We start from the raw sequence: 26009 nt of genomic DNA, 5'->3' as shown, positions 1-26009 counted from the left end.
AACCAAAGTCCACAAAGAAAAAAAAAGCCTCACAATGTCCGCAAAGTCCTGCTGAGGCTGCCACAGGTGGTGATTAAGTCATTAGGCATTCCAGCCCTTTGCTGGCAAGAGGTACATCAGAGGAAGCTGCAAAGTCAGGATTGTATGACTGCCAACAGGAGGCCCCATAAGGGAGCAAGCTGTTAGTAAGCATCCTGCTCTTCCCTAGGTACTAAAGAAATGGGAGTGGGGAACTCACTCCTGGACTCACCCTCAACTTAAGATGACAAAGTGGGGCTGGGAAGGTGGCTCAGTGGTAGAGTGCTTGCCTTGCATGCATGAGGCCCTGAGTTCGATTCCTCAGCACCACATAACCAGAAAAAGCTGGAAGTGGCGCTGTGACTCAAGTGGTAGAGGAGCTAGCCTTGAGCTAAAGAGCTGAGGGACAGCGCCCAAGCCCAGAGTTCAGGCCCCACGACCAGCAAAAAAAAAAAAAAAAAAAAAGATGACAAAGTGGTCAGCCTAGTCCCCCACAGAGAAGGACTTATGAAAAAAGAAGATTCAGAATCTAAGTCAGAGTGCTAAAAGTGTCTCATTTCATTTGCAAGTCACTTGCTGTACCAATAACCAGGATGATCTCAGCTTAAATGAGAAGCATCACCTGATGTCAGCAATGAGAAGACACAGATGTCAGAATTATGTGATGAATGTTAAAGCAGCCACCATGAAAACTGTTCTGGGGTGAACAAATGAAGCAATGGTATTCACTAGATACTACGTTAAAAATGAACTATGCAAGTATGGGTGGGAATGGGAGGGAAACAGAGAAAGAGAGAGACAGAGCAAGGGAAGGGATGATATCTTCCTAAAACAAATTGTAATTCCTCTGTACATCAGCTTTATAATAACAATTAAAATTCAACTGTGAGAATCATGGACATGACTGAAACAAAGGTAAAAAATAGGAAACATAAAAATGAGTCAAGCTTTGGGGCTGGGAAGGTGGCTCAATGGTAGAGCGCTTGCCTTGCATGCATGAGGCCCTGGGTTCGATTCGTCAGCACCACATCAGCAAAAAGAAAAAAGCCGGAAGTGGCGCTGTGGCTCAAGTGGTACAGCGATAGCCTTGAGCTGAACAGCTGAGGGACAGCGTTCAGGCCCCATGACCGGAACCCCCCCCCCCCAAAAAAAAAAAAAATTAGTCAAGCTGGGTGTGGTGGTATATGCTTGTAATTCCAGCACTTGGGAAGGTGAAACAGAAGATTACCAGTTTGAGCCAGTCTGGGCTACACTGTTAGAATCTGCCTTAAAAAAAGAAACAAGTGGACATTTTGGATTTGAAAACTAAGGAAACTATATGGAGGCATTCTAAGGAATAAGGGGGAAAAAGAGGAAAGAATGAGGAAGGATAGAAAATAGAAATGATTCAACCTGAATCGAAATAAAACACAGCTGGGGCTAGTATATAGTTTGTCTTCCAAGGGTTCCTGAGCTGGGGGTGCTTGGTCTTCGGTGTGGCAATGTAAGAGACAAGTCTAAGTATGATAGGACCTACTGGGAAATGTTTGGGTCAGTGGGATGCTGTCCATGAAAGGAACGAATGTAGTTTTACATGTTAGTTCCTGCAAGAGTGAAACACTATTAGAAAAAAAGCAGGGGGGAGGGAAGGACAAAGAAAGTACCCTTGATCCTGATCCTGTTTCTGGCTTCCTGTCTCACCACGTGCTCTCCTCACACTTACTTCTACCAGGATGCCATTTGCTGTGAGTTGAGCAGAACAAATGGAGCTGACCAATCTTAGATGGTCTAAAATTGTTAACTGAATAAGTTTTTTTTGTTGTTGTTGTTTGTTGCCATATTAGAGGTTGAACTCAGGGCCTGGGTGCTTTTTCTGCTCAAGGCTAGGGCCTCATGCATGATATTCCCAATCCCGTGTGTGTGTGTGTGTGTGTGTGTGTGTGTGTGTGTGTGTGTGTGTGTGTGTGTGTGTGTGTGTGTGTGTGTGTGTGTGTGTGTGTGTGTGTGTGTGTGTGTGTGTGTGTGTGTGTGTGTGTGTGTGTGTGTGTGTGTGTGTGTGTGTGTGTGCGCGCGCGCGCCTGTGTGTTTTGTCAGTCATGGGATTTGAATTCTGAGCCTAGGCACTGTCCCTGAGCTCTTCAGCTCAAGGCGAGCGCTCTACCACCTGAGACATAGCACCACTTCCTCTCCTACCTATTTTGAAGGAAACAGTCTGGCAGATCCTCAAAAAGTTAAATATAGGACTGGGGATATAGCTCAATGCTACACTTACTTCCTTAGTACATAAAATTCCCAGACTCACCAAAAAACAAAATCTTAAACAGAAAGATACCATATAATCCAGTAATTCTACTTCTACATATATATCCCAGAAAAGTGAGAATTGTATGTACATACAAATGAGCCCCTTTGGATTATATGTATTAAGTCAATGTGTATGAAGTGCCTGGAGGTCTGGCTCATAACAGGCATTTAGTAAATCTTTTTTTTTTAGTGTTAGTACAGGGAGTTTGAACTCAGGGCTTAGGTACTACTATCTCTGAACTTTTGTGTACAAGGCTAGCACTCTAGCAACAGTTCTACTTAGGGACTTTTTGGTGATTAACTAAAGATAAAGAGACTTGTGACTGGGGCTGGGAAGGTGGCTCAGTGGTAGAGCGCTTGCTTTGCATGCCTGAGGCCCTGGGTTTGATTCCTCAGCACCACATAAGCAAAAAGAAAAAAGCCAGAAGTGGCGCTGTGGCTCAAGTGGTAGAGTGCTAGCCTTGAGCTGAAGAGCTGAGGGACAGCGCCTAGGCCCAGAGTTCAGGCCCCACGACCAGAACTCCCCCCCCGCCAAAAAAAAGAGACTCGAGACTTTCCTGCCCAGGCTGGCTTTGAACCTTGATCCTCAGTTCTTAGTCTCCTAAGTAGCTAGGATCAGCCACCCGCCTGGCTAAGTGGCAGCTTTTACCATGGATGGACATATTCTTTGTTTTCTGTTGGTCATGAGGTTTGAACTCAGGGTCTGGGTGCTGTTCCTGAACGTTTTCGCTCAAGGCTGACATCCTACCACTTGAGCTACAGAGCTCCCACACTATTGGCTTTTGGTGGTTAACTGAAGATGAGAGTCCCACAAACCTTCCTGCCTGAGCTAGCTTTGAACTGAGATCTTCAGATCTCAGCTTCAAGTAGCTAGGATTACTCAGGGCCTGGGATCTGTCTCTGAGCCCCTCTGTGCTCAAGACTAGCACTCTACCACTTGAGTCACAGCAGTGTCACTTCTAGCCTTTTCTGTCTATGTGGTACCGAGGAATCGATCCCAGGGCTTCACAGATGCTAGGCAAGCATTAAGCTACATTCCCAGCCCCAACAACAGATATATTTTTATAATCACAAAACAGTGAATGATGTAAATGACCAGAATACTCAGGAGGGCGACCTACTGCTTTGGGAGTTACCTGGTTGTTGACGACTACATGGACGGTGCCATGGGTTGTGTAAGACGGCAGGTCGCTGAGGTGGAAGGTCTCATACACGATACCCTGGCCAGCAAAGGCAGCATCTCCATGCAGGAGGATGGACATTACCTGCAAAGGAGACCCCAAATCGAACACATCTGGACCTCTATGTCCAACAAGCATATAGGTTATATTTTGCTTTTCAAAAATTATTAGTTTACATTCCCACCAGCAGTATAGTAGGGCTCCTTTTTCTCCACATTTCCACCTGAATTGTCTGAATTCAGAATACTAGCCAGTTTAAAACTGGAGTAAGATGGTATCTCAGTCCATTACTCTTTTTTTTTTTTTTGTCGGTTGTGGGGCTTGAACTCTGGGCCTGGGCGTTGTCCCTCAGCTCTTCAGCTCAAGGTGAGCGCTCTACCACTTGAGCTATAGTGCCACTTCCGGTTTTTTGGTGGTTTATTGGAGATAGGAGTCTCACGGTCTCTCCTGCCCGGGCTGGCTTTGAACCGCGATCCTCAGATCTCAGCCTCCTGAGTAGCTAGGATTACAGGCGTGAGCCACCAGCGCCCGGCTCAGTCCATTACTCTTATATTTATTAGGTGACATTCTTCTCCAAGAAATCTACCCCCCCAACTGGTTTGTATTAATATGTGCTTGTCTTTAATTAGGTTGTACATAACAGATCAACACCACCATTTCTGATGCTCTTGTTCCTGCTGGCTCCAGCATGTTCTGGGTGGCCTATTGTTCAGGTACCTCACTGCTTTGTGGTACAGCAGCACTGAAGCTCATTGTGCTGTTCTGCCTGGCTTTGGGTCCTCCAGTGGCTGCTACCTGATATAGAATATCCTCAGTGATAGATTCTGATGGAGTATGCACATGTGTACGCAGGCGCGTGCACATACACACATACAGCTTATTTTGAATTCTGTGTTTATATATATATATATATATATGCAGTTCGTACTGATACCTCTAAATTCCAACTCAATACTTAACCAGTGGGTTTAGGGGTGGGCAGGGTACAGCCTGACTTTAAGTTGGCATGTCCAAACTCTATAGGGCAGGGTAGGCTGAATACCCAAAGAGGAGCTGAAGATGCAGTTTGAGTGACAGCCAAGTACCTGCATAATCTCTTTGAGAACCCCAGTCTTCTTTGCAGGTTTTGATCTATGAAGTTGAGGTGCATGTGTTGTGGAGGGTCATGTCCTTCAAAGTCCACTAACTGAAATGTGGATCTCATCTAAAAATGTCTCCACATAAACATCTAGATAGATGTCTGGCCGACAAGGTGACCTAAGCTGTTACCTTCTGCCCTCTCATGCTGTGACTCATTACTGACCTGTACTCCTAAGTTCCTATCACCATCCTGGTGTCTGCACCAGGCAAAACCCTCCTTGCCAGGAAGGGAGGGTCCATGATCTGCTTTCTACAGAGAAAAATCTAAAATTTCTCAACATTCTGATTTTGGTGGACATAGAGGATGCTCACAAGTCAGAAAAGGGACAAATTATGTAGTTTGCACAGGGACTCAGCTTTGCTATAGAGCTTGAAGTCTGGGCTTAGGCGCTGTCCCTGTGCTCTTCAGCTCAAGGAGAGCTCTCTACCACTTGAGCCACAGCGCCACTTCCCGTTTTCTAGTGGTTTATTGGAGATAGGAGTCTCATGGACTTTTGTTGCCTAGGCTGGCTTTGAACCGTGATCCTCAGAAGAGCCACTGGCACTGACTTCTTTTTTCTTTTTTGTCAGTCATGGGGCTTGAACTCCCTGAGCTTTTTCACTCAAGGCTAGCACTCTACAATTTTGAGCCACAGCACCACTTATAGTTTTCTGGTGGTTAATTGGAAATATGAGTCTCAGATTTTCTTGCCCTGGCTGGTTTCGAACTACAATCCTCAGAACTCAAGTCTTCTGAGTAGCTAGGATTATAGGCGTGAGCTACCTGTACCTGGGCTTTCTCCTCTTTTTTTTCAGTGAACATGTCTTTGACAACTAATTAAGACTCTATCCACCAACAGCATGATACAAATCTACCTAGTTGGATGATTTCAATCTAGAGAAAGCCTGTCTGTAAGCAGGATTGATCTGCTCTTTTAAATTGTCTTACAATATTTTTATTTTATTTTTTGTTTGTTTGTTTTTTGGGTCTGGTCGTGGGGCCTGAACTCTGGGCCTGGATGCTGTCCCTCAGCTCTTCAGCTCAAGGCTAGCGCTCTACCACTTGAGCCACAGCGCCACTTCCGGCTTTTTTCTTTTTGTTTATGTGGTGCTGAGGAATCGAACCCAGGGCCTCAGGCATGCAAGGCAAGCACTCTACCACTGAGCCATCTTCCCAGCCCCATCTTACAATATTTTTAAACAGCAGAAATAAATCTACAACATGCTCAGGGCATTGAACCTCAGTAGAGTAGAGAGCTCTGTGTTGAATTCTGGGCTGAAGGGACTATCTCTCCATGCTCTGTGGGGACCTCACCTTTTTCCCTTCAGTGTCCCCACAGTAGAACTGCTCAGCTTTGGTCTTGCCCATCACCACAGGGTCAGCAGCCTCCAGGTGGGAAGGGTTTGCCACCAGGGACAGGGTGATGTTCCTGTCGGTCACACGGTTGATCCTACGGTGATACATGCCCAGGTGGTACTTCATGTCCCCGGAGCCCTGATGGTGCAAACAACAAATCTGATGGTGGCCAGGAGATGCTCAGTTTCCCACAATAACCCTTCAGATGGGATTTCTACTTCCAAGGCTCACTCTAGAAGGATGGCATAGCCTTTTCTCAAGATCATCCAACCTAGCACAAGGAGAGGGGGGCTCCTTCCCCCACCAGGAAGAAAAGGAGACTGCTGGGAAGGGAAGTTTGGCCACTGCCAGAGATAAAGACAAATTAAAGTTTGGAAGAGCCAAGCATCTGCTAGGACATTCTGAGAAAGCAGTGTAGTCAGGGACCTTGTGTAGGTGAGGCGACCACACTGGGTATGTCTCCATACAGAGACCTCACCTCATCAGCTGCCTCCAACTTTGAATCGAACTGACAGAAAATCTGCTCCAGCTCCTTCCTGATGACATTTGCAAGTACATTTAGCCGTCCCCTGGGAGGGATAGAAGGTCAGATGAGCAGAACTCCAGGTCATGGCTGTTCCCCCTGTCCCTCTTTCAGGACACTGCATCATCTTCATCTACAGCCCAACAATAGTTGTAACCAGGACCCATATGGTGAGTGAGTCTCTGCCTAGTGGGGATTCAAGGCCACAAGCCATGGGTGGTAGAAATGGAGACGGGTACACAATGTTGCCAGCCCCTGGTGCCCCCTTTGCTTACCCTCAACATCAGAGTGGCCTTTCCTCCAAGTAGGGTCCCATCCAAGGCACTGGAATTTATTTTTGAGACAAGGTCTTGCTATGTACGTAGCGCAGGCTATGCTGGAACTATGTAGCCCAGGCTACTTTCCCTAGTGTGGGATTGTAGGTGTGGATACCATGCCCAGCTGGGCTTTCAACTGTATAAGATTCAGTACAATGCTAAAAGCCAGTCTGAACTATATGTAGGCTGGCTTTGAAAATGACTCTGTAGTCATTCTAACCCAGGCATGCCTGGAAACAAGACATGTCCCAGTGAGGCCCCAACTCTCTGGCACTGAACAGGAACCCCACTCCTGTGCCTGCAACACGCCTGGCAGTACCTGTGTGGCATGCCCATGATCACATAGTCCACGCCATTCTCACTCGACTTGTCGATGATGGTCTTGAGGGCAGGGATCAGCACCTCACAGCCTTCCAGACCAAAGCGCTTCTCAGAGGACCACTTGCGCTGCAGGAACTCCTCAAACCTGGACAAGGAACCAAGCACCTTGAAGAGCAATGTCTCAAGAGCTAACCCTAACAACACCATTAGATGTTCCTAAATGACAAGAGGATACTCTGAAGACCAACTCTACTCACTTGGCCATCTGTATGCAGCTGTGGACAGCCCCATGGCCATCCACCCTGGCCGAGAGGCCCATATTAGGCCCATAACCACAGACGAGCCATGGATCCCCTGGGAGTCTGTGCTCCACAGTCCCAGCTTGACTCATACCTGGTGGACCGCACAAGCCTTGCCAGCAGGGTCCGCTTCTCCTCATTGGTGAACTGCATGATCCCAGGGGTCTCGAACTTTTGCCGGATCCATTGGCATTGCTCCAAGTCGTTAATGAACATGAACTCCACCCCAATGTGCTGGCAATATGCCATCTGTACCCCCACAAGAGGACACACAGATCAATGGTGAACATGAGCCGCATCCCAATGTGCTTGCAACAGGCCATCTGTCTCCCACATATACATATTTTACCAAGCTTGGTTGGATGAATAGTGCTGACTCAGTCTATTCAGCCAAAAGGTTGAGGAGGAGCAGACTTCCTCCTCCAATGTACCTGAGCTGGTGTGACTAAGAAAACAGAAATAAGAGTCGCATGGACTTTTCTGCTTAGGCTGGCTTTGAATTACAATCCTCAGATCTCAGCCTGCTGAGAAGTTAGGAATACAGGCATGAGCCACTGGCACCTGGTTAAGACTTACATTTTTAACTTTAGTTTGGTAGTATTGAGTTGTTTGTTTTGGTCGGTCGTGGGGCTTGAACTCTGGGCCTGGGCACTGTCTCTCAGCTCTTCAGCTCGAGGCAAATGCTCTACCACTTGAGCTGCAACACCACTTCCGCTTTTCTGAGTGGTTTATTCGAGGTAAGACTTCTGTGCCTGGGCTGGCCTTGAACTACTATCCTCAGATCTCAGCCTCCTTAGTAGTTAGGATTACAGGCGAGAGCCACTGGCATCCGGCCAATATTGAGTTTTGAACTCACAGCCTTGTGCTTGCTAGGCAAGTGCTCCACCACTTGGCCATGACTCAGCTCCTTTGCTTTATTTTTGGATAGGATCTTACAGTTTTGCCCCAGTCTGCCCTGAACTGTAATTCTATTTTTAGCTCTGGAGTATCTGGGATTACAGATGTGCACCAACATGCCCAGCTTCACTTCAATTTTTTCTTTTTGCCAGTCATGGGCCTTGTACTCAGGACTTGGGCACTGTCCCTGAGCTTATTGAGCTCAAGGCTAGCACTCTACCATTTGAGCCACAACTCTACTTGTGGCTTTTTCTGTTTATGTGGTGCTGAGGAATCGAACCAGGCCTTTATGAATACTAGGCAAGCACTCTACCACTGAGCCACATTCCTAGACCTTAATTTCTATTTTCTAGTGGCTGACTCCTTTTGGATACTTCAGGCTGGAAGAAGTGTGTATAACACACTGTATGTATGACAAGGGACAGGTCTTGAACACATCAAACATGCTCCAAACCACAACCGTACACCAGTGTGGATAGGTTGGTAGCAAGCTAGATGGGGGTGTTTGCCCATGAGAGAGCCAGTTCTCTTGGGAAAAAAAATTAGAGAAAGGGTCTGTAAACTATAGAAGCCCCAGGGATCCTGCCAGATCCTGCTAAGCTTTAGATCTCTATCTGTGTTGCTGCTGTGGAGGCTCAGAATACAGGTATGAAAGGAAACTTAGAACTAGCACTGGAGCAGCAAAGGGAACAGGCCTCGATGTAGCTAACAGAGACTTTACAGAAACCCCTGATAGCCTCTGACACCCAAGCACTCAGAGCCTGAGAACTTGCTCAGTAGCTTTTTTTTTTTTTTTTGTCAGCTCAAGGCTAGTGCTCTACCACTTGAACCACAGTGACACTTCCGGCTTTTTCTGTTTATATGGTGCTGAGGAATCGAACCCAGGGCTTCATGCATATGAGGCAAGCACTCTTATCACGGAACCACTTTCCCAGTCCAGTAGCTCCTTTCTGAGATTCCACTTGGTTTCCTCAACAGATGAGGAAACCAGCTGACACCGAGCAGTTAAAAGGACATGCCAGATTTGCCGATGGGAGCCTGTTCTCTACAAGGTGAAGGGCCAAAGCTAACTTTGCTTGAATGCACAGACTATCAACCACACTCGTGTTCCTGGTTCAATGAAGGAAATCAACACAAAGAAAATATTGCTGGGAATGAACCTGGTATTTAAGATGTGTTAATTAATCCCCAAATGCTATTTCTTATTTTCTTTTTCTTTTTTTTTTTTTTTTTGGGTCCGGTCGTGGGGCCTGAACTCTGGGCCTGGGCGCTGTCCCTTAGTTCTTCAGCTCAAAGCTAGCGCTCTACCACTTGAGCCACAGTGCCACTTCCGGCTTTTTTTTTTTTTCTTTTTGCTTATGTGGTGCTGAGGAATCGAACCCAAGGCCTCAGGCATGCAAGGCAAACACTCTACCACTGAGCCAACTTCCCAGCTCCTTATTTTCTTTTTTTTTTCCTTTCTTTTTTTGGTCAGTAGTGGCTTGAACTCAGGGCCTAGATACTGTTCTTGAGGGTTTTTGTGCTCAAAGCTAGTGCTCTACTACTTTGAGCCACAGCTCTCCTTCTGATTTTCAGGCAGTTAATTGGAGATAAGTCTCACAAATTCTCTCATCTGGGCTGGCTTTGAATCGCAATCCTCAGATCTCAGTTCCTAAGTAGCTAAGATTGTAGGTGTAAGCTGCCGGCCTCTTGCCCCCAAACCCTACTTCTTAATGATAACTGGGAACCTTTGGATCAGCCCTTGTCCTGTCATAGCTGTCATTAATCCACTGCTGTGTCTCACTCTTCACACATGTAGGGACCCAATTTACTGACCAGCAGAAGAGCTTCTACAGACACCAGCCCCACAGAGGCTGTTAATACTAAGTGTCACAGAAGTCCAGTCTTCCCTGGGTGTATGTGAGCTGACATCCAGTAAGTAGCTCCCTTATCCACTCCTTGTCAACCCTCCTCTCGGCTTGCTAATGAGAGGCGCTGGGGAAGGCACATTCTTCCTTTGGTTGTTACCATTGCACAAGAGGTAGAAAACTGAATGGAAGCACCAAGGAGAGATGGTGACAAGATTATAGTTTATCACAAACTATGGAGAGTAGCTTACTGACTCACAGACTTATACACCACTCTTGCAGTCAGGGTTCATCACTGACTTGGTGAGAGGATTTGGACATAGGGGCCTGGGATTAAATCCAATGTCCAGCCACGGTAGGAGTCCACTTGCCTATCTGTTTGCCAGTGTGACTCAACCTGGACTGTTAGGTACATCAGATGCCATAGGTTCAGAATCTGTTAGCTCAGAATGCCACGGACAGCTAACACTGGTCAATGACCTCTCATTAAATCCATTCTTTCTGGAGTGGGTACTGCGGTTATCCTTATAAACAAGGAAGCACAAGGACCCGGGCACCAGACTCTCAGCCACTGCCTACGATATGTGTGAAGGAGTTCTCTGGCAGAATGAGTACTACCAAAAGAAGGAAAAGAGTAAATGAGAGGGATGAGAGAAATGAGGGAGATTGAGGGCAACTACCACCTGCTGTCTTGAGACTTATCAGTGTGGGGAGCAATCTGTGGCTGTAGGAGTGTCCTCTGGGTGAAGGAAGATCTCCAGGGAGCCTCATATATCTTAAACAAAATAACAGGGTTCTGAAATCCCTGTAGAGAGAATTTTCTCTCTGTGGATAACTGAAAACCAAACTCCTAAAAAAAAACAAAAAACAAAAAACAAAAAAAACTCTGCTAGTCACAAAATGGAAAGTCACCTTCCTTAACATTCTTAAAAAATATAGGCCTAGGGCTGGGAAGGTGGCTCAGTGGTAGAGCGCTTACCTTGCATGCATGAGGCCCTGGGTTCGATTCCTCAGCACCACATAAGCAAAAAGAAAAAACCTGGAAGTGGCGCTGTGGCTCAAGTGGTAGAGTGCTAACCTTGAGCTGAAGAGCTGAGGGACAGCGCCCAGGCCCAGAGTTCAGGCCCCACGACCAGACCCAAAAATACATAAATAAATAAAAAGTATAGGCCTTACCGGGCGCTGGTGGCTATTCAGGAGGCTGAGATCTGAGAATTATGGTTCAAAGCCAGCCTGGGCAGGAAACTCTATGAGACTCTTATCTCCAATAAACCACTAGAAGACCGGAAATGGCGATGTAGCTCAAGTGGTAGAGCACTTGCCTTGAGCTGAAGAGTGCATAGACAGTGCCCAAGCCCAGAGTTCAAGTCCCATGACTGACAAAAAAAAAAAAAAAAAAAGGCCTTCCAGAGGCTGGACACCTGTGCCTCAAGCTTGTAATCCTAGCTGCTTGGGAGACAGATTGAGGGGTCATGGTTTAAAGCTAGACCAAGAATGAATGTTGAAAAGGCTCCATTTCAACGAATGACTGGGTGTAGTGGGGTGCATCGTCATGCTAACAAAGGGAAACATAAATAGGAGGAACACAGTTCAAGCTGGCCCAGGCACAGATCCCTATCTCAAAAATAACCAAAACAGCAGGGTGCCGGTGGCTCATGCCTGTAATCCTAGCTACTCAGGAGGCTGAGATCTGAGCATCACGGTTCAAAGCCAGCCTGGGCAGAAAAGTCTGTGACACTCTGATCTCCAATAAAAACTACTAGAAAACCGGAAGTGGTGCTGTGGCTCAAGAGGTAGAATGCTCGCCTTGAGCTGAAGAGTGTAGGGATAAGCGCCCAGGCCCAGAATTCAAGCCCCACGACTGACCAAAAACAACAACAACAAAAAACAAAAACAAAAAAGCAAAACAAAATAAAAGGAGGCTGGTAGAGTGTTTCAAGTAGTGTATGTCTGCTTAGCAAGCAAGAGGCCCTGAATTCAAACCCCAACACCACCAAAAAGGAAAAGAAAAGGAGAGAGAAAGGAAGTATGTACCTGCCAGCCAACCAGCCAGCCACTACTGTGTGTGTAAAGTCCGGCCTGCAATCCTAGCTACTTAGAAAGTAGAGATTACAAGGATCACAGAGAATAGCCCTGGTAAAAAGTTTATGAGACTCTTAGTCAATAAAAAGCTAGGTGTGGTGTGATGTACACTTATCACAGCTATGCAAAAAACACATAGGAGGAGCAAAGTTCAGTTCAACTCAAGCATAAATGCAAGATCTTATTCAAAAACTGACAAAAGCAAAAAGGGCTGGGGGTGGTGGTGGTGGTGGCTTAAGTGGTAGAGCACCTAACCATCAAGAATAAAGGCTAGAGTTCAAATCCAATCACCAAAAACAAAAATCTGGAGTTTATCCAAACTGCAGGATTTTAGCAAGTCTAGTAGATTGTTCTAGAAACCACATCACGTTCTTACCTCTAGCCGTCGGATGATCTCCCGCAGAGGAAGTGCTGACTCCTGTCCACCGATGAAAGTGGTGGTGGGCAAGTGGAAGACTTTGTCGAGATCAGACTCATCTAGGCCATAGAACCCTATAGGCAACAGGGGAAAGGGCACAGCCATGCAGGGAGCACAATTTATAGGAAAGGGAAGAGATACCCCAGGGAGCAAAAAGAAAAAAATTTAAATCACACACACACATATATATACATATATATAAATATATATATATACATATATATAAAACCAGTATATATGAAAACAAGTAATATTTTACAGTCATAAGTAGAACTTTTAGTAATAGATGGTAGCTGAGATTATTTCTAGGTGTCAAAGGTAAATCAGAATAAACCTATTATGCACAGTGTGCCAATTATAATTTAGAGACAAATTTATTTTGAGAACCCAAAGATAAAAACCAATTTTTGGAGGAAGACAGGGCCATGAGAAGGCACTTCAAAAGTTGATCAAAAAAGCACAGAGTTAAACAAGGAATTGAAGTAGGAAATAAGGAACTAGCAGATAAAACAGCAGATCATATCAGTCATATAACAATACATGTATGTGTGAGTGACAAAGAGTCGGGGATTAAGAAGTGAAGAGACACTGTCACTAGGAACTGCCTGGCAGAGTCTATGTGAGTGCAGAGAATGCCCTCCACTTTGGATTAGCAAGGGGCCTCTATCTCTGGAGTGCACATTCTTTGTCAGTCATGGGGCTTGAACTCTGGGCCTGGGCACTGACCCTCAGCACTTCAGCTCAAGACTAGCACTCTACCACTTAAGCCACAGTGCCACTTCTGGGTTTCTGGTGGTTAACTGGAGATAAGAGTCTCACGGCCTTTACTGCCTGGGCTGGCTTTGAACCGCAATCCTCAGATCTCAACCTCCTAAGTAGTTAGGATTATAGGCGTGAGCCACCGGCGCCTGGCTGGGGTGCACATTCTAAGAGCATCTGCAGACAGTACTTGGCAACTACAGGTCAAACCCTTCTCTTTCCAGTCTGATGACTATTGAGAGCTATCTTGCTCAAGGAGTCCTCAATCCAGGGAAGATGCTGCCTCATTTGAAAGTGCATTTCAGATTGATTGAGGGCAACATGGAAGGGCACCTCTCTTCCTTTAGCATCTCATGATTGTTTCATCAAGAACATTATTATTATATTTGTCAAGTCATGGGGCGTGAACTCCGTGCCTGAACGCCGAATACTGTCTCTCAGCTCTTCAGCTCAAGGTGAGCGCTCTACCACTGTGGTTAGGAATTCTACCATAGTCTCAACCTTTTTTTTCCCCCCTAGTAGAGTTTTGTTTTGTTTTGGGGGGGGGGGGGGGTCCAGTTGTGGGGCCTGAACTCTGGGCCTGGATGCTGTCCCTCAGCTCTTCAGCTCAAGGCTAGTGCTCTACCACTTGAGCCACAGCGCCACTTCCAGCTTTTTTCTTTTTGCTTATATGATGCTGAGGAATCAAACCCAGGGCCTTATGCATGCAAGGCAAGCTCTCTACCACTGAGCTACCTTCCCAGCCCTTTTTTTTTGGTCAGTCGTGGGACTTGAACTCTGGGCCTAGGTATTGTCCCTCAGCTCTTCAGCTCAAGGCTAGTGCTCTATCACTTAAGCCACAGTGCCACTTCCAGTTTTCTGCTGGTTCGTTGGAGGTAAGTCTCATGGACTTTCCTGCCTGGGCTGGCTTTGAACCATATAACCCTCAGATCTCAGCCTCCTAAGTAGCTAGATTACAGGCGTGAGCCATCAGCGCCTGGGTTAGGATAGTTTTTAAATGTGAAAAGTAAATTGTTTCCTAGCCCCTTTCACATTCATTAAACAAGGACAAATCTGCTTGTCTTTACTTGAGGATGGTGTTGTAGAAGTGTGTAGCTTGAGCATACCACCCATTCCCTCAGTAAGGACACTGCAGTCATGGGATCTGGGGAAACAGACAGCTCTCACTCATTTACACTCAGCTTCTGCTTATGGAGAAAAACCAAAATCATTTTTTGAGAAACTTTCCCAAGCTGATAAAAAAAAACTCAGGCCAGAAAAAAAAAAAAAAAAACTCAGGCCAGGAGTAGATCAGAAGACTAGAGTATCAAAACAGGCCCCCATCTTGTGAAAATATTTGCAGTATGAAGTTATTTAGTAAGAGTATGGCTCAGAGAAGAAATGTGTTGTTACACTTGCAGCATGAAGGTTCAGAAGGCAGGGCTTTACCACAGGCTAGTCCTTCACATCTGACACTCTGAATCACTGTTCCTGGGTTGTACACTGCTCAGTCTCAGAACTTCTAGCTCCATTTCTAGCTCTTCAACAACCTGAGAAATTAAACTATAGATCTCAGCAAAAGGAAAGTGGAAAGTAAAGGAGACATATTCTTCTCTATTCCTTTACTAAGTGAAACTAAAAAAATCTATATACAAAGTACGTAAAACAAATGTAACATAACCCCCAGAAAGGGGCAAAGAGAGACTGGGCAGGGGCTGGGACAGCGCCCAGGCCCAGAGTTCAGGCCCCACAACCGGACCCAAAAAAAAGACTGGGCAGGGAGTCCCTGGCTTTCCTTTACTCCAATATCTCAGGCCTCAAGAAGCAGAAGCTTAGAAATTCTAAGAGGTACAGGTAACAAATGGGCCCCAAAAACTGTTCTCTATTCAAAGGATGAGGAAGGCAGAAGTCTGGCAACATAGAAAGCTTTTAGACAATTACTGCTCCACACTAGCCAAAGAACACAGTAAACAATACTATGGCTTATCACTTCTCACCAGGCTGTTAGAAGCCCATGCACCCATCCCACATCAAAAACTTAGTAAGATCAAAGACGGAGACCAAACTTTTCCTCCCTTTGGGAGGCAATACACCCCATCCCACACCCACCTGTAGGAACAAAGCAGTATCCTCTGCTTCCCTCACCGGAGCAATGTCTGAGGAGGTTGCTATACCAGAAGATTTAAATCAGGACTGAGCAGCAGTGGCACATCTATAATCCTAGCTACTCAGGAGGCTCAGACCTGGAAGATCTCAGTTTGAAGCCAACCATGGCAGAAAATCTGTGAGAGTCCATCTCTAATTAATTAGCAAAAAGCAAGACTAAAGGCACGGCTCCGGTGGTACAGCAAAGGCTGTAAGCAGAAAACAAAGTAAGCAAGAGGCACCTGGGTTCAAGCCCCAGTATCTGTAGATTTAGGAAAAGATCCTGATGCACATAATACCCTGAAGACCCTCATTTTGATTAAAAAACAAAACAAAATCCACTGACACTTAGTTTGATGACATAGGTCTATTAGTACTTGGGAGACTGAGGCAGAAGAATCAAGTTCAAGGCCAGCCTGGGTTACAGTGAATTTAAGGCCAAACCTTGCTATTATTAAGACCTCAGCTAAGGCTGGGCACTGGTGGTTCACGCCTGTAATCCTAGCTACTCAGGAGGCTGAGATCTGAGGATCATGGTTCAAAGCCAGCCTGGGCAGCAAAGTCCATGAGACTCTTATCTCCAATAAACCACCAGAAAACCAGAAGTGGCACAGTGGCTCAAGTGGTAGGGTGCTCGCCTTAAGCTGAAGAGCTGAGGGACAGCATTCAGGTCCAGAGTTCAAGCTCCACGACAAAAAAAAAAAAGAGACAGCTACTATTATTCCAAAATATTCAAAGAACAAAAACTGAAAAATCCCCACTATACAAATATGAATTTTGTAAATGTGGATATAAAAATCTACAGGACAGAAAATAAAAGCAAAGAAATACAAAAATACAGAAATCAATTGAATGAGAAAGAATAATCCATAGACAGCAACATCACAATGACACAGATGTCAGAATCACCCAAGATTTTAATGGATTCATCATAAAATTATTTCAATGAGCAATTACAAATATGATATTGATAAACCACTGAGCTCATAAGGCAAAAAGTGTCAGCAAAACTGAAAACAGAAGCCAGGAGCCTGTGGCTCACACCTGTAATCCTAGCTATTCAAGGAGGCTGAGATTCAAGGATTGTTGTTGGAAGCCAGCCATGGCAGGAAAGTCTGTGAAATTCTTATCTCTAATGAACCAACAAAAAAGCCAGAAGTGGGGCTGGGAAGATGGCTCGGTGGTAGAGCGCTTGCCTTGCATGCCTGAGGCCCTGGGTTCGATTCCTTAGTACCACATAAGCAAAATGAAAAAAGCCGGAAGTGGCGCTGTGGCTCAAGTGGTAGAGTGCTAGCCTTGAGCTGAAGAGCTGAGGGGCAGCACCCAGGCCCAGAGTTCAGGCCCCACAACCGACCGGACCCCCCAAAAAAAAAAAGCCAGAAGTGGAGCTGGGCCTCAAATGGTAGAGTGCTAGCCTTGAGTACAAAAGCTCAGATAGCACCCACGCCCAGAGTTCAAGCCATAGGACTGGCACAAAAACAAACAAACAACAAACAACAAAAAATCCTTAAGGGCATGTGACATTACAGTAAAGTATTTCACATACATGTAGAGAAAACTCTAGAAGCAAAGGAAAAAAGGGACTAAATAGTAACTAAGAACACTCCCCAAACACAAGAAACAGGTGCAAATTCAAGAAGTCGAGAAAATCCACAAGATTGACATCTATGCTATAAACTTTTAAAGATTCAAATATAGGAAAATCTTGAAAGCAGCCATAGTAAAGTGACATCTCATCTATTCTGGCAACACAAGTTGAATGAAAGAGGATTTCTCATCAGAGATCCTGGAGGCTAGAAGGAAGTGGTACAGTTATCACTAGCTGAGAGAAAAGGACCCTATCTACACAGAATCCTACATCCAAAAATATTTGTAATAATTGAGAAGAAATTGAAATGATTGTTCAGTGAAGCAAAACTAGGGAATTCTGAAAGAATAGCCAAAGGAAATTCTCTGAACAGAAGAGGAAGCAATAAAGGAAGAAATGCTACAAATGAAAACAGGATACAAGAAAAATGTGAGTAAATACAACAGCTGTTCCCTGTTTTCTTGAGTTTGCTTAATTATGTATGGTGGTTGAAGCAAATGAGTAACACTCTGATGGGGCTGTAAGAGAAAATACGTAAGACAATTAATAAATGGAGGAAGGTAAAGAGATATAAAAGGAGAAAAAGTTTCTATTTAATTTGAACAGGGAGAATGATGACATTAGGACACTGATAAATTATACAGTAATGCTACATTTTTACATATAAATAGAAAAGGAATTTTTAAATAGGGATACAAAAATACATGGACAGGAAATAAAAGAAAATGAAAACCAGGAAATAAGAGTAAAGAAAATGAAAACCAAACAAGTGAGAAGAAAATGACAGATTTACATAACTACATACAATTTTATTATCCATCAACTATCTGAATATAGTAAAGAGTTAGCAATGTGGATTAAAAAGAAAATAAAAATTCCCACAAAAAAGAAAAAAGTATTTTTTGGTTTGTTGTGCTGGTATTGGAGCTTCAACTTTTTGACTCATGTCAGATGCTCTCTACCTCTTGAACCACATCTCAATTTCTGTTTTTTCTGCTCAGGCTGGCTCTGAACTGGGATACCAAGGTCCTCAGATCTCAGCCTCCTGATTAGCTAGGATTATAGGCATCAAACATCGGCACCCAGTGATAGGCTTGTTGTTAAGAACCTCACTTTAAATATGATATGGGCAGATATAGAATACAAGGATGGAAAAAATATAAACATTAGAAGGTCTGAGGGCATACGTGGTAGTACAAGCTTAGAAAGCACAATGTCCCAAGTTCCATTCCCAGTATTGCCAAAAAAAAAAGAAAAAGAAAAATTTAGACTTCAGAAATTTCTAGTGGCTCATGTCACAATCTTAGCTATTCAGCACCCAGGACCTGAGTTCAAGCCCAGTACTAGCACACACACACATACAAGCACAAACAGAACAAAAGACAGGAAAGAAAATTACTAATAAAAGGATCAATCTATGGAAAAAACACACAGCAATCCTAAATGTTCATGCAATAAATAAGAGAGCTAGGAAATGTTGGAATCCCAAACCAATAGGACTGAAATGAGAAACAGACAAACTGCATATGTAAAGACTTCAATAGCCCTTTTTCAAAAACATCAGAAAAGATCTTTTATAAAGATATGAGACTCTAACCATCATCAAATAAGACCAAAAGCTGAATATGACATTGATTTGAAAATTGCACACCCAACATAGTGTTCTTTACAAGGCACCATAGAACACAAGACAGATGATATACTGGGCATTAAACAAAACAAAACAAAAATCTCAATGAGTATATTCCAATTGAAATCATAATGAAATCAACCTCAAGCTTACTGCTAAAAAGGTAACAAGATAATTTCCAAAAACTTAGAAAGTAGACAACACTCTTCTAAATAACCCCCAAGTCAAACAAGTAGTAACATAGGGGACAACAGTATAAACTGAATTTAGAGAATACATATTAACATTGGTGGAATAGCTAAAGCAGTAGAGGGAAATTTACATGAGAAAAGAAGAAAAGTACACTGGGAAGGTGGGTCAGTGGTAGAGTGCTTGCCTTGCATGCATGAGGCCCTGGGTTCGATTCCTCAGCATCATATAAGCAGAAAAAGCAGGACGTGAAGCTGTGGTTCAAGTGGTAGAGTGCTAGCCTTGAGCTGAAGAGCCCAGGACAGTGCCCAGGCCCATAGTTCAGGCCCCATTACCGACCTAAAACAAAGTCTTTAATAATTTAAACTCTTACATCCTGGGACTAGAAGAAGACAAAACCCAATGAGCTAATAAGGAAAGAGCTACTAAGGAGCAGAAATCGATGAAATAAAAAAGCACAAAGCAATAGAGAAAAACCAATGACACAAAGAGCTGGATCTCTTAAAAGGTGAGTAATACTGGCAAATCCCTTGTATAACTGACAAAGAAAAGAACAAAATTTACTAATGTCAGAAATGAAACAGGATATCACCAGAGATGTTCCAGATACCAAGAAAATACCAAAGGAATACTGTGAACCATTCTATATAAATCTGACAACTCAGATGCAATGAACCATTTACCCAATAGAAAATATTTACCTAGGGTTGGGAATGTGGCTTGGTGGTAGAATGCTTGCCCAGCATGCACAAAGACCTGGGTTTAATTCCTCAGTACCACATAAACAGAAAAGGCCCTAGTAACGCTGTGGCTCAAGTAGTAGAGTGCTAGCCTTGCACAAAGGAAGCTCAGGAATGGTGCCCAGGCCCCAAGTTCAAGCCCCAGGACTGGCCAAAAGAGAGAAAGAGCGAGAGGGAGAGCGAGCGAGCGAGAGAAAGAGAGAGAATATTTACCCATAGGTAATTTGCTGGGCCTTGGTGGCTCATGCCTGTAAAGGATCCTAGCGACTCAGGAGGGTGAGATGTGAAGATTCAGGTTCAAAGCCAACCCAGGATAGAAAAGTCCAAGAGACTTGTGTCTCCAATTAACTACAAAAAGCTGGAAGTGGAGCTGTGGCTCAAGTGGTAGAGGGCTAGCCTTGAGCAAAAAAAGCTCAGGGATAGCACAACAAGAGCCAGGTGCTGGTGGCTCATGCCTATAATCCTAGCTATTCAGCAGGCTGAGATCTGAGGATTGTGGTTTTTTTTTTTTTTGGTCCGGTCGTGGGGCCTGAACTCTGGGCCTGGGCGCTGTCCCTCAGCTCTTCAGCTCAAGGCTAGCGCTCTACCACTTGAGCCACAGCGCCACTTCCGGCTTTTTTCTTTTTGCTTATGTGGTGCTGAGGAATTGAACCCAGGGCCTCAGGCATGCAAGGCACGCGCTCTACCACTGAGCCATCTTCCCAGCCTGAGGATTGTGGTTTGAAGCCAGCTAGGGCAGGAAAGTCCATGAGACTCTTATCTCCAATTAATCACAGAAAAAGCTGTAAGTGGCACTGTGACTCAAGTGGTAGAGTGCTAAGCCTTGAGCAAAAGGAGCCCAGGGATAGTACCCAGGTCCAGAGTTCAAGCCCCAGGACAATAAATAAACAAATTGATTAATTAAGGAACTGGTGGCTCACACATGTAACCCTGGTTACTCAGAAGGCAGAGACCTGAGGATTGCAATTTGAGGCCACCCTGGGCAGGAAAGTCCAATTAATCCCCAATTAATCACTGAAAAAGCCAAAAGTGGAGCTGTGGCTCAAGTGGTAGAATGCTAGTTCTGAGCAAAAAGAGGTCAAAGATAGCACCCAGGCCCCGAGTTCAAGCCCCAGAACTGGCACCAAACCACCAAACCAACATATACAAATTGCCAAGCACCAGGGGTTCATATGTATAATTTTGGCTACTCAGGAGGCTGAGATCTGAGACTTGTGGTTGGAAGCCAGCCTACTGAGTAGAAAACTTGGGAGACTCTTATCTCCAGTTAACTACCAAAAAGCCAGAAGTGGGGCTTGGCTCAAGTGGCAGAGTGCCAGACTTGGGCAAATAAAGCTAAGGGACAACACCTAGGCCCTGAGTTCAACCAGGTGGTATGGAGGGTGGAGTGAAGGGGTCCTGAATGTTGACTGTGTAGATGAGGGGTCCTGTGTGATGGGGCCGTAGTTGTGCAAGTCATTTACTGGCTAAATGGCATGAAGCCACTCTGTTGTTTCTTTTCTCTTCTTTTCTTTTCTTTCTTTCTTTTTTTGGCCAGTTATGGGGCTTGAATTTTGGGCTGGGCACTGTCCCTCAGCTCTTTCAGTTCAAGGGTAGCACTCTACCGCTTGAGCCACGGCGTAAACTTCCAGTTTTCTGGTGGTCTGTTGGGAGATAAGAGGACTTTCTTGCCTGGGTTGGCTTTGAACTGTGATCCTCAGATCTCAGCCTTCTGAGTAGCTAGGATTATAGGCATGAGCCACCAGTATCTGGCTCTTGTTTGTTTTTTGGGTCCGGTCGTGGGGCCTGAACTCTGGGCCTAGGTGCTGTCCCTCAGCTCTTCAGCTCAAGGCTAAAGTTCTACCACTTGAGCCACAGCGCCACTTCCGGCTTTTTTCTTTTTGGTTATGTGGTGCTGAGGAATTGAACCCAGGGCCTCATGCATGCAAGGCAAGCACTCTATCACTGAGCTACCTTCCCAGCCCCATTGTTTTTTAAGAGTTTTAAAAGAGATTTTTTTTTTAAGAGTTTTAAGAGGTGCCTGGCCACTCTGTTGTTTCTTAAAATCAAACTATAATTAAGAGAATATCTTAAGAAAAGCCTGGAGGAGGTGTCAAGTGCTGTGGTTCACACCTGTAATCTTAGCAAGAGGACTGTGTTTCAAGTATAACCTAAACAAAAAGATAGTAAGACTTCATCTCAACCAATATGTGTTTACAGTATGTGACTAAATAGGAAGACTGTTGTCCAGGCCAGACACTGTAAAAATGTAAGATTCTATCTCAAATATAACTGAAAGTGCTGGAAGTGTGGCTCAAGTAGTAGAGCACCAGCCATGTGCACAGCCCTGAGTTTAAGTTCCAGTACCAAAAAGAAAAAGAAAAAAAAGTCCTAGAGAGGGGAAGAAGGAACTGGCCACAGGGCAAGGGAGAAGGGGAATGATAGCAGGCAGGTGGCCCTAGAACCTCAATTCTGGATTCCTCAAAGGTATTCTGTCCAGAATGAAGAGACATGAAAGGCTCTCAGAATGTTTTTAATACTTGAAACATGGAACATTCTGGAATATCTTGTCCAGAATAGCCAAGAAGCACAATCTGAAAGAATCCAGAGTCTAGCCAAAGCCACAGCACACGATGTAGAGGACATGAGAAGCCACTACGCAGCACTTATCACTGATGTGGTCTCAGGGCCCCACTGGCTCTTGGCAGGGGAGCGATGGCAAAGATGGAAGTTTACAATAAAGCAATGGTGAAGCACATGTGAGGATGAAAATGCTCTTCAAACACAAAATGGACAGAAATTAAATGACAGCTAGGAATGTAATGGTACTTGGTTAATAATTAAAGGGAAAAATATATTCCAAAACAATTAGCAAACTTAACACTGATAGAAGTTGTGTCAACTTTCCCCGAATCACATGCTTGGAAAAGTTGCACATCCTATTTAAATGAAGTCCTCAACTCTGGGAAGGTGAAAGGCTCATTATTTTCATACCTCCTACTGTTAGCATTCCAAGTCGTTCCTTGAAAACTGCAAGATCTGAGAGGCAGTGGGGTAGCATGGGTGAGTGCAGAAGGAAAAAGACAGATGAGAGTTAGTTTCAAACCCAAACACCAAAACCCTACAATCATCACCACAGTAACAGGAAGCACAGACACTGTCACATGGACACATACACCAAAGGAAACATGGGTGGATGGGAGGTTAGGGGATCCTGTTGGGATAAACGTGGGACTTGTCCATAGAACAGCTGGAATAACATAAGTCAGAGGGCAGGTGGCACTCGCCAGACACCTCAAAGCCAGCAGGCAGCGTCATTTGACCTCCTCGTCTCCCTAGCTTCCAGAAGCAGTTGACATACAATGGCTCACTCCTGCAAAGTTGTACATGCCCAATCTAGACAACCATGGATGAAAAAAAAATAGGAACAGAAAACAAAAAGGCCTAATTTGAAGAGCAGCAACTTCGCAGAATTGAGTTCAGGCAGAAGTCTATATTCTAAATCTCCTAAATGTTTCTTCACAAGGTGGGCAAAACTAGAATAGAAGATGTCAATAGTTGAAAATATCCCAAGAACCCCAGCTATACACAGCTGAACAAAGTTGTACATTTCCCTTCTACTTGTATGCAAAGCATTTCTTACCCTATATAAAAACTTCCCTGGCCACTAGTGAAGATCAAGGTATCTACTTGGATACATGTAATTTCCTTTCCTGACTGGTTGCCTGGACTCAGCCTGGGGCTGAGGAAAGGCTGGTAGTGACAGTGGTGCACAGAGGGGCTGATGACTGAACACTCACAGCCAGGGTCACTGTGGCTACGGATGTGGCCTGCTCTGGTGAGCAGAGAAGGGCCAGTTGAGTGCTTCCTTTCAACCTGATAGTCCCAACCCTGAACTTGAAGAGTTCCTAACAAGCAGACAGGCTTTTGGGACTCAAGCACCAGGGTGAGTGTGCCTGAGTGTGCACTCATAGAAAGCATTGCATTGCCTTCCTCCGTTAGAGGACAAAGGCACTAGCCTTCAGGACTCAGTTTTTCCTTAAGACAAGAGAATATTTAAGCTCTGCACAAAATCAGGGATGCTGCCAGGTGCCAGTGACTCAGGCTTGTAATCCTAGCTACTCAGGAGGCTGAGATCTGAGGAACATGGTTCGAAGGGAACTTGGGCAGAAAACTCCTTGTGAGACTCTTATCTCTAACCACTCAAACACTGGAAGTGACACTGGTTCAAGTGGTAGAGCGCTAGATTTGAGCACAAAGCAGCCCCACAAGTGGCAAAACAACCACAAAAAAAAAAAAAAACAACACACAAAAGAGATGCTTTGCTTAACATGAAGGTAAACAATCTTAAATTTTGCCAGGCTCTCGTGGCTCATGCCTATAATCCTAGCTACTCAGGAAATCTGAGGATCATGGTTCAAAGCCAGCCCAGGCAGAAAAGTCTGTGAGACTCTTATCTCTAATTAAATACCAGAAAACCAGAAGTGGCTCAAGTGGTACAGACTGAGCTGAAGAGCTGAGGAACAGTGCCCAGGCCCAGCGTCAAGCCCCACAACTGATTAAAAAAAAAGAAAAAAATTTTTTTTGCTGGTCCTAGGGCTTGAACACGGGGCCTTGGGCATTGTCCCTGAGCTCCTTTTTACTCAAGGCTAGTGCTCTACCACTTGAGCCACTTGAGCGCTACACTCCCAGGTTTGTGAGTAATTGGAGATAAAAATCTCCTGGACTTTTATGCCCAGGCTGGCATGGAACTATGATCCTCAGATTTCAGCCTCCTTAGTACCTAGGATTACAGGTATGAGCCACAGGTGCCCAGCTACTTTTTTTTTTTTTTGTCCATTGTGGGACTTGAACTGTGGGCCTGGGCATTTTCCCTGAGCTCTACAACTCTAGGCAAATGCTCTAATACTGAGCCACAGAGTCACTTTCGGTTTTCTAGTGGTTTACTGGAGATAAGAGTCTCATGGACTTTCCTGCTCAGGCTAGCTTTTGAACTGTGATCCTCAGATCTCAGCCTCCTAAGTAGCTAGGACTATAGGCGTGAACCACCGGCACCAAGCCCAGCTAATTTTTATATTTCTTTAAAATAAAAAGCAAACTAAAGATGCAAAGACAGAGGGTGAAAAGAGAACAAGAAAAGATATTCAGTCCTCATTTACAAAAAGCACACGATTTCCTTCCAAGTACCCCTGAGGGCTCTAAAGTGTTTTAGTAATTCATAGAAGTGGCTGCTGAGGACACTTGTAAGTGAGGCACAGTGGGTGAGAAACAGAAATGGGACACCAGGAGCTACTGCAACTAGGTTTACTAGTTCTTGGATATCTACAAAGAATCTTCTTAAATGACAGACGTCTTTGTGGTTCAGGCCTTCACTCCTGAGGGGTGACCATATCCATGGTGACTTCAATGTCTTTTTGGGTATGGCCTCAGCCCAGTCACCTCTGGGGTGAGTCACTGAGGCAGCTTGCTAAACACTCCTCACCAGCTATCTTGAGGCACATCATACTGTACACAGCAGATAGTATCTGCTAGACAAAGTGCGATCACTGAATTTCGGAAAGCTAGTTATATATCAACTCTAGCTAGGTGCACCCGTGACTCATATCTCTAATGCTAGATACTCAGAAGATTTGAAATCTGAAAATCATGGTAAGAAGCCAGCTAGGGTAGGAAAATCTGCGAGACTTTTTTTTTTTTTTGCCAATCATGGGGGCTGAACTCTGGGCCCAGGTGCTGTCCCTCAGCACCCAGCTCTTCAGCTCAAAGCTACCACCCTACCACTTGAGAGCCACAGTGCCACTTCCAGCTTTTTTCTGCTTATGTGGTGCTGAGTAATTGAACCCAGGGCCTCATGCATGTGAGGCAAGCATGCTACCACTGAGCTAACTCCCAGCTCCAAGTCTGTGAGACTCTTATTATCTGCAGTAAACTACTAAAAGCTGGAAGTGGAGCTGTGGCTCAAGTACTAGAGTGCTAGCCTTGAGCAAAAGAAGCTCAGGGACAATACTTAAGGCCCTAAGTTCAAGCCCTAGAACCAGCACCAAAAGAAAAGGAAGAAAGGAAGGAAGGGGAACTACCCCCCAAAAAGAGAGAGAGAGAGAGAGAGAGAGAGAGAAAAGAAGAGAGGGATGGAGATGGAGAGAGGGAGGGAAGGAGGGAAGGAGGGAAGGAGAGAAGGGAAGGAGGGAAGGGACAAAGACCCTATAACTCTATAGATGGGTACTATAGCATACACCTGTAGGCTGCTGTTGAGTCTGAGGAAAGAGAGGATCTCTTAAACATGTAAGTTGCCTGAGCAACACAACGAGACTCTGGCTCAAAAACAACGTATCAGCCAA

General features: G+C 44.8%; 1 protein-coding gene across 3 annotated transcripts in view; it reads right to left on the bottom strand.

The window, feature by feature from the left end:
• Window positions 1-26009, bottom strand: part of Ogdh (oxoglutarate dehydrogenase) — a 78808-nt gene that overhangs the window by 17582 nt on the left and 35217 nt on the right. For all 3 annotated transcript variants that reach the window (XM_042702422.1, XM_042702420.1, XM_042702421.1), the window contains exons 5-10: window positions 12621-12736; window positions 7513-7667; window positions 7118-7264; window positions 6437-6527; window positions 5917-6096; window positions 3438-3566 (exon numbers count right to left, since the gene is read on the bottom strand). In XM_042702422.1, the coding sequence (XP_042558356.1) occupies window positions 3438-3566; window positions 5917-6096; window positions 6437-6527; window positions 7118-7264; window positions 7513-7667; window positions 12621-12736 (818 nt within the window). The remainder of the gene's footprint in view (window positions 1-3437; window positions 3567-5916; window positions 6097-6436; window positions 6528-7117; window positions 7265-7512; window positions 7668-12620; window positions 12737-26009) is intronic.

Source organism: Dipodomys spectabilis, unplaced genomic scaffold, assembly GCF_019054845.1.
Source record: "Dipodomys spectabilis isolate Male_0828 unplaced genomic scaffold, ASM1905484v1 ptg000322l, whole genome shotgun sequence".
Taxonomy (NCBI): domain Eukaryota; kingdom Metazoa; phylum Chordata; class Mammalia; order Rodentia; family Heteromyidae; genus Dipodomys; species Dipodomys spectabilis.
Note: the sequence above shows the minus strand (reverse complement) of the source record. Positions and strands in the feature narration are given on the sequence as shown.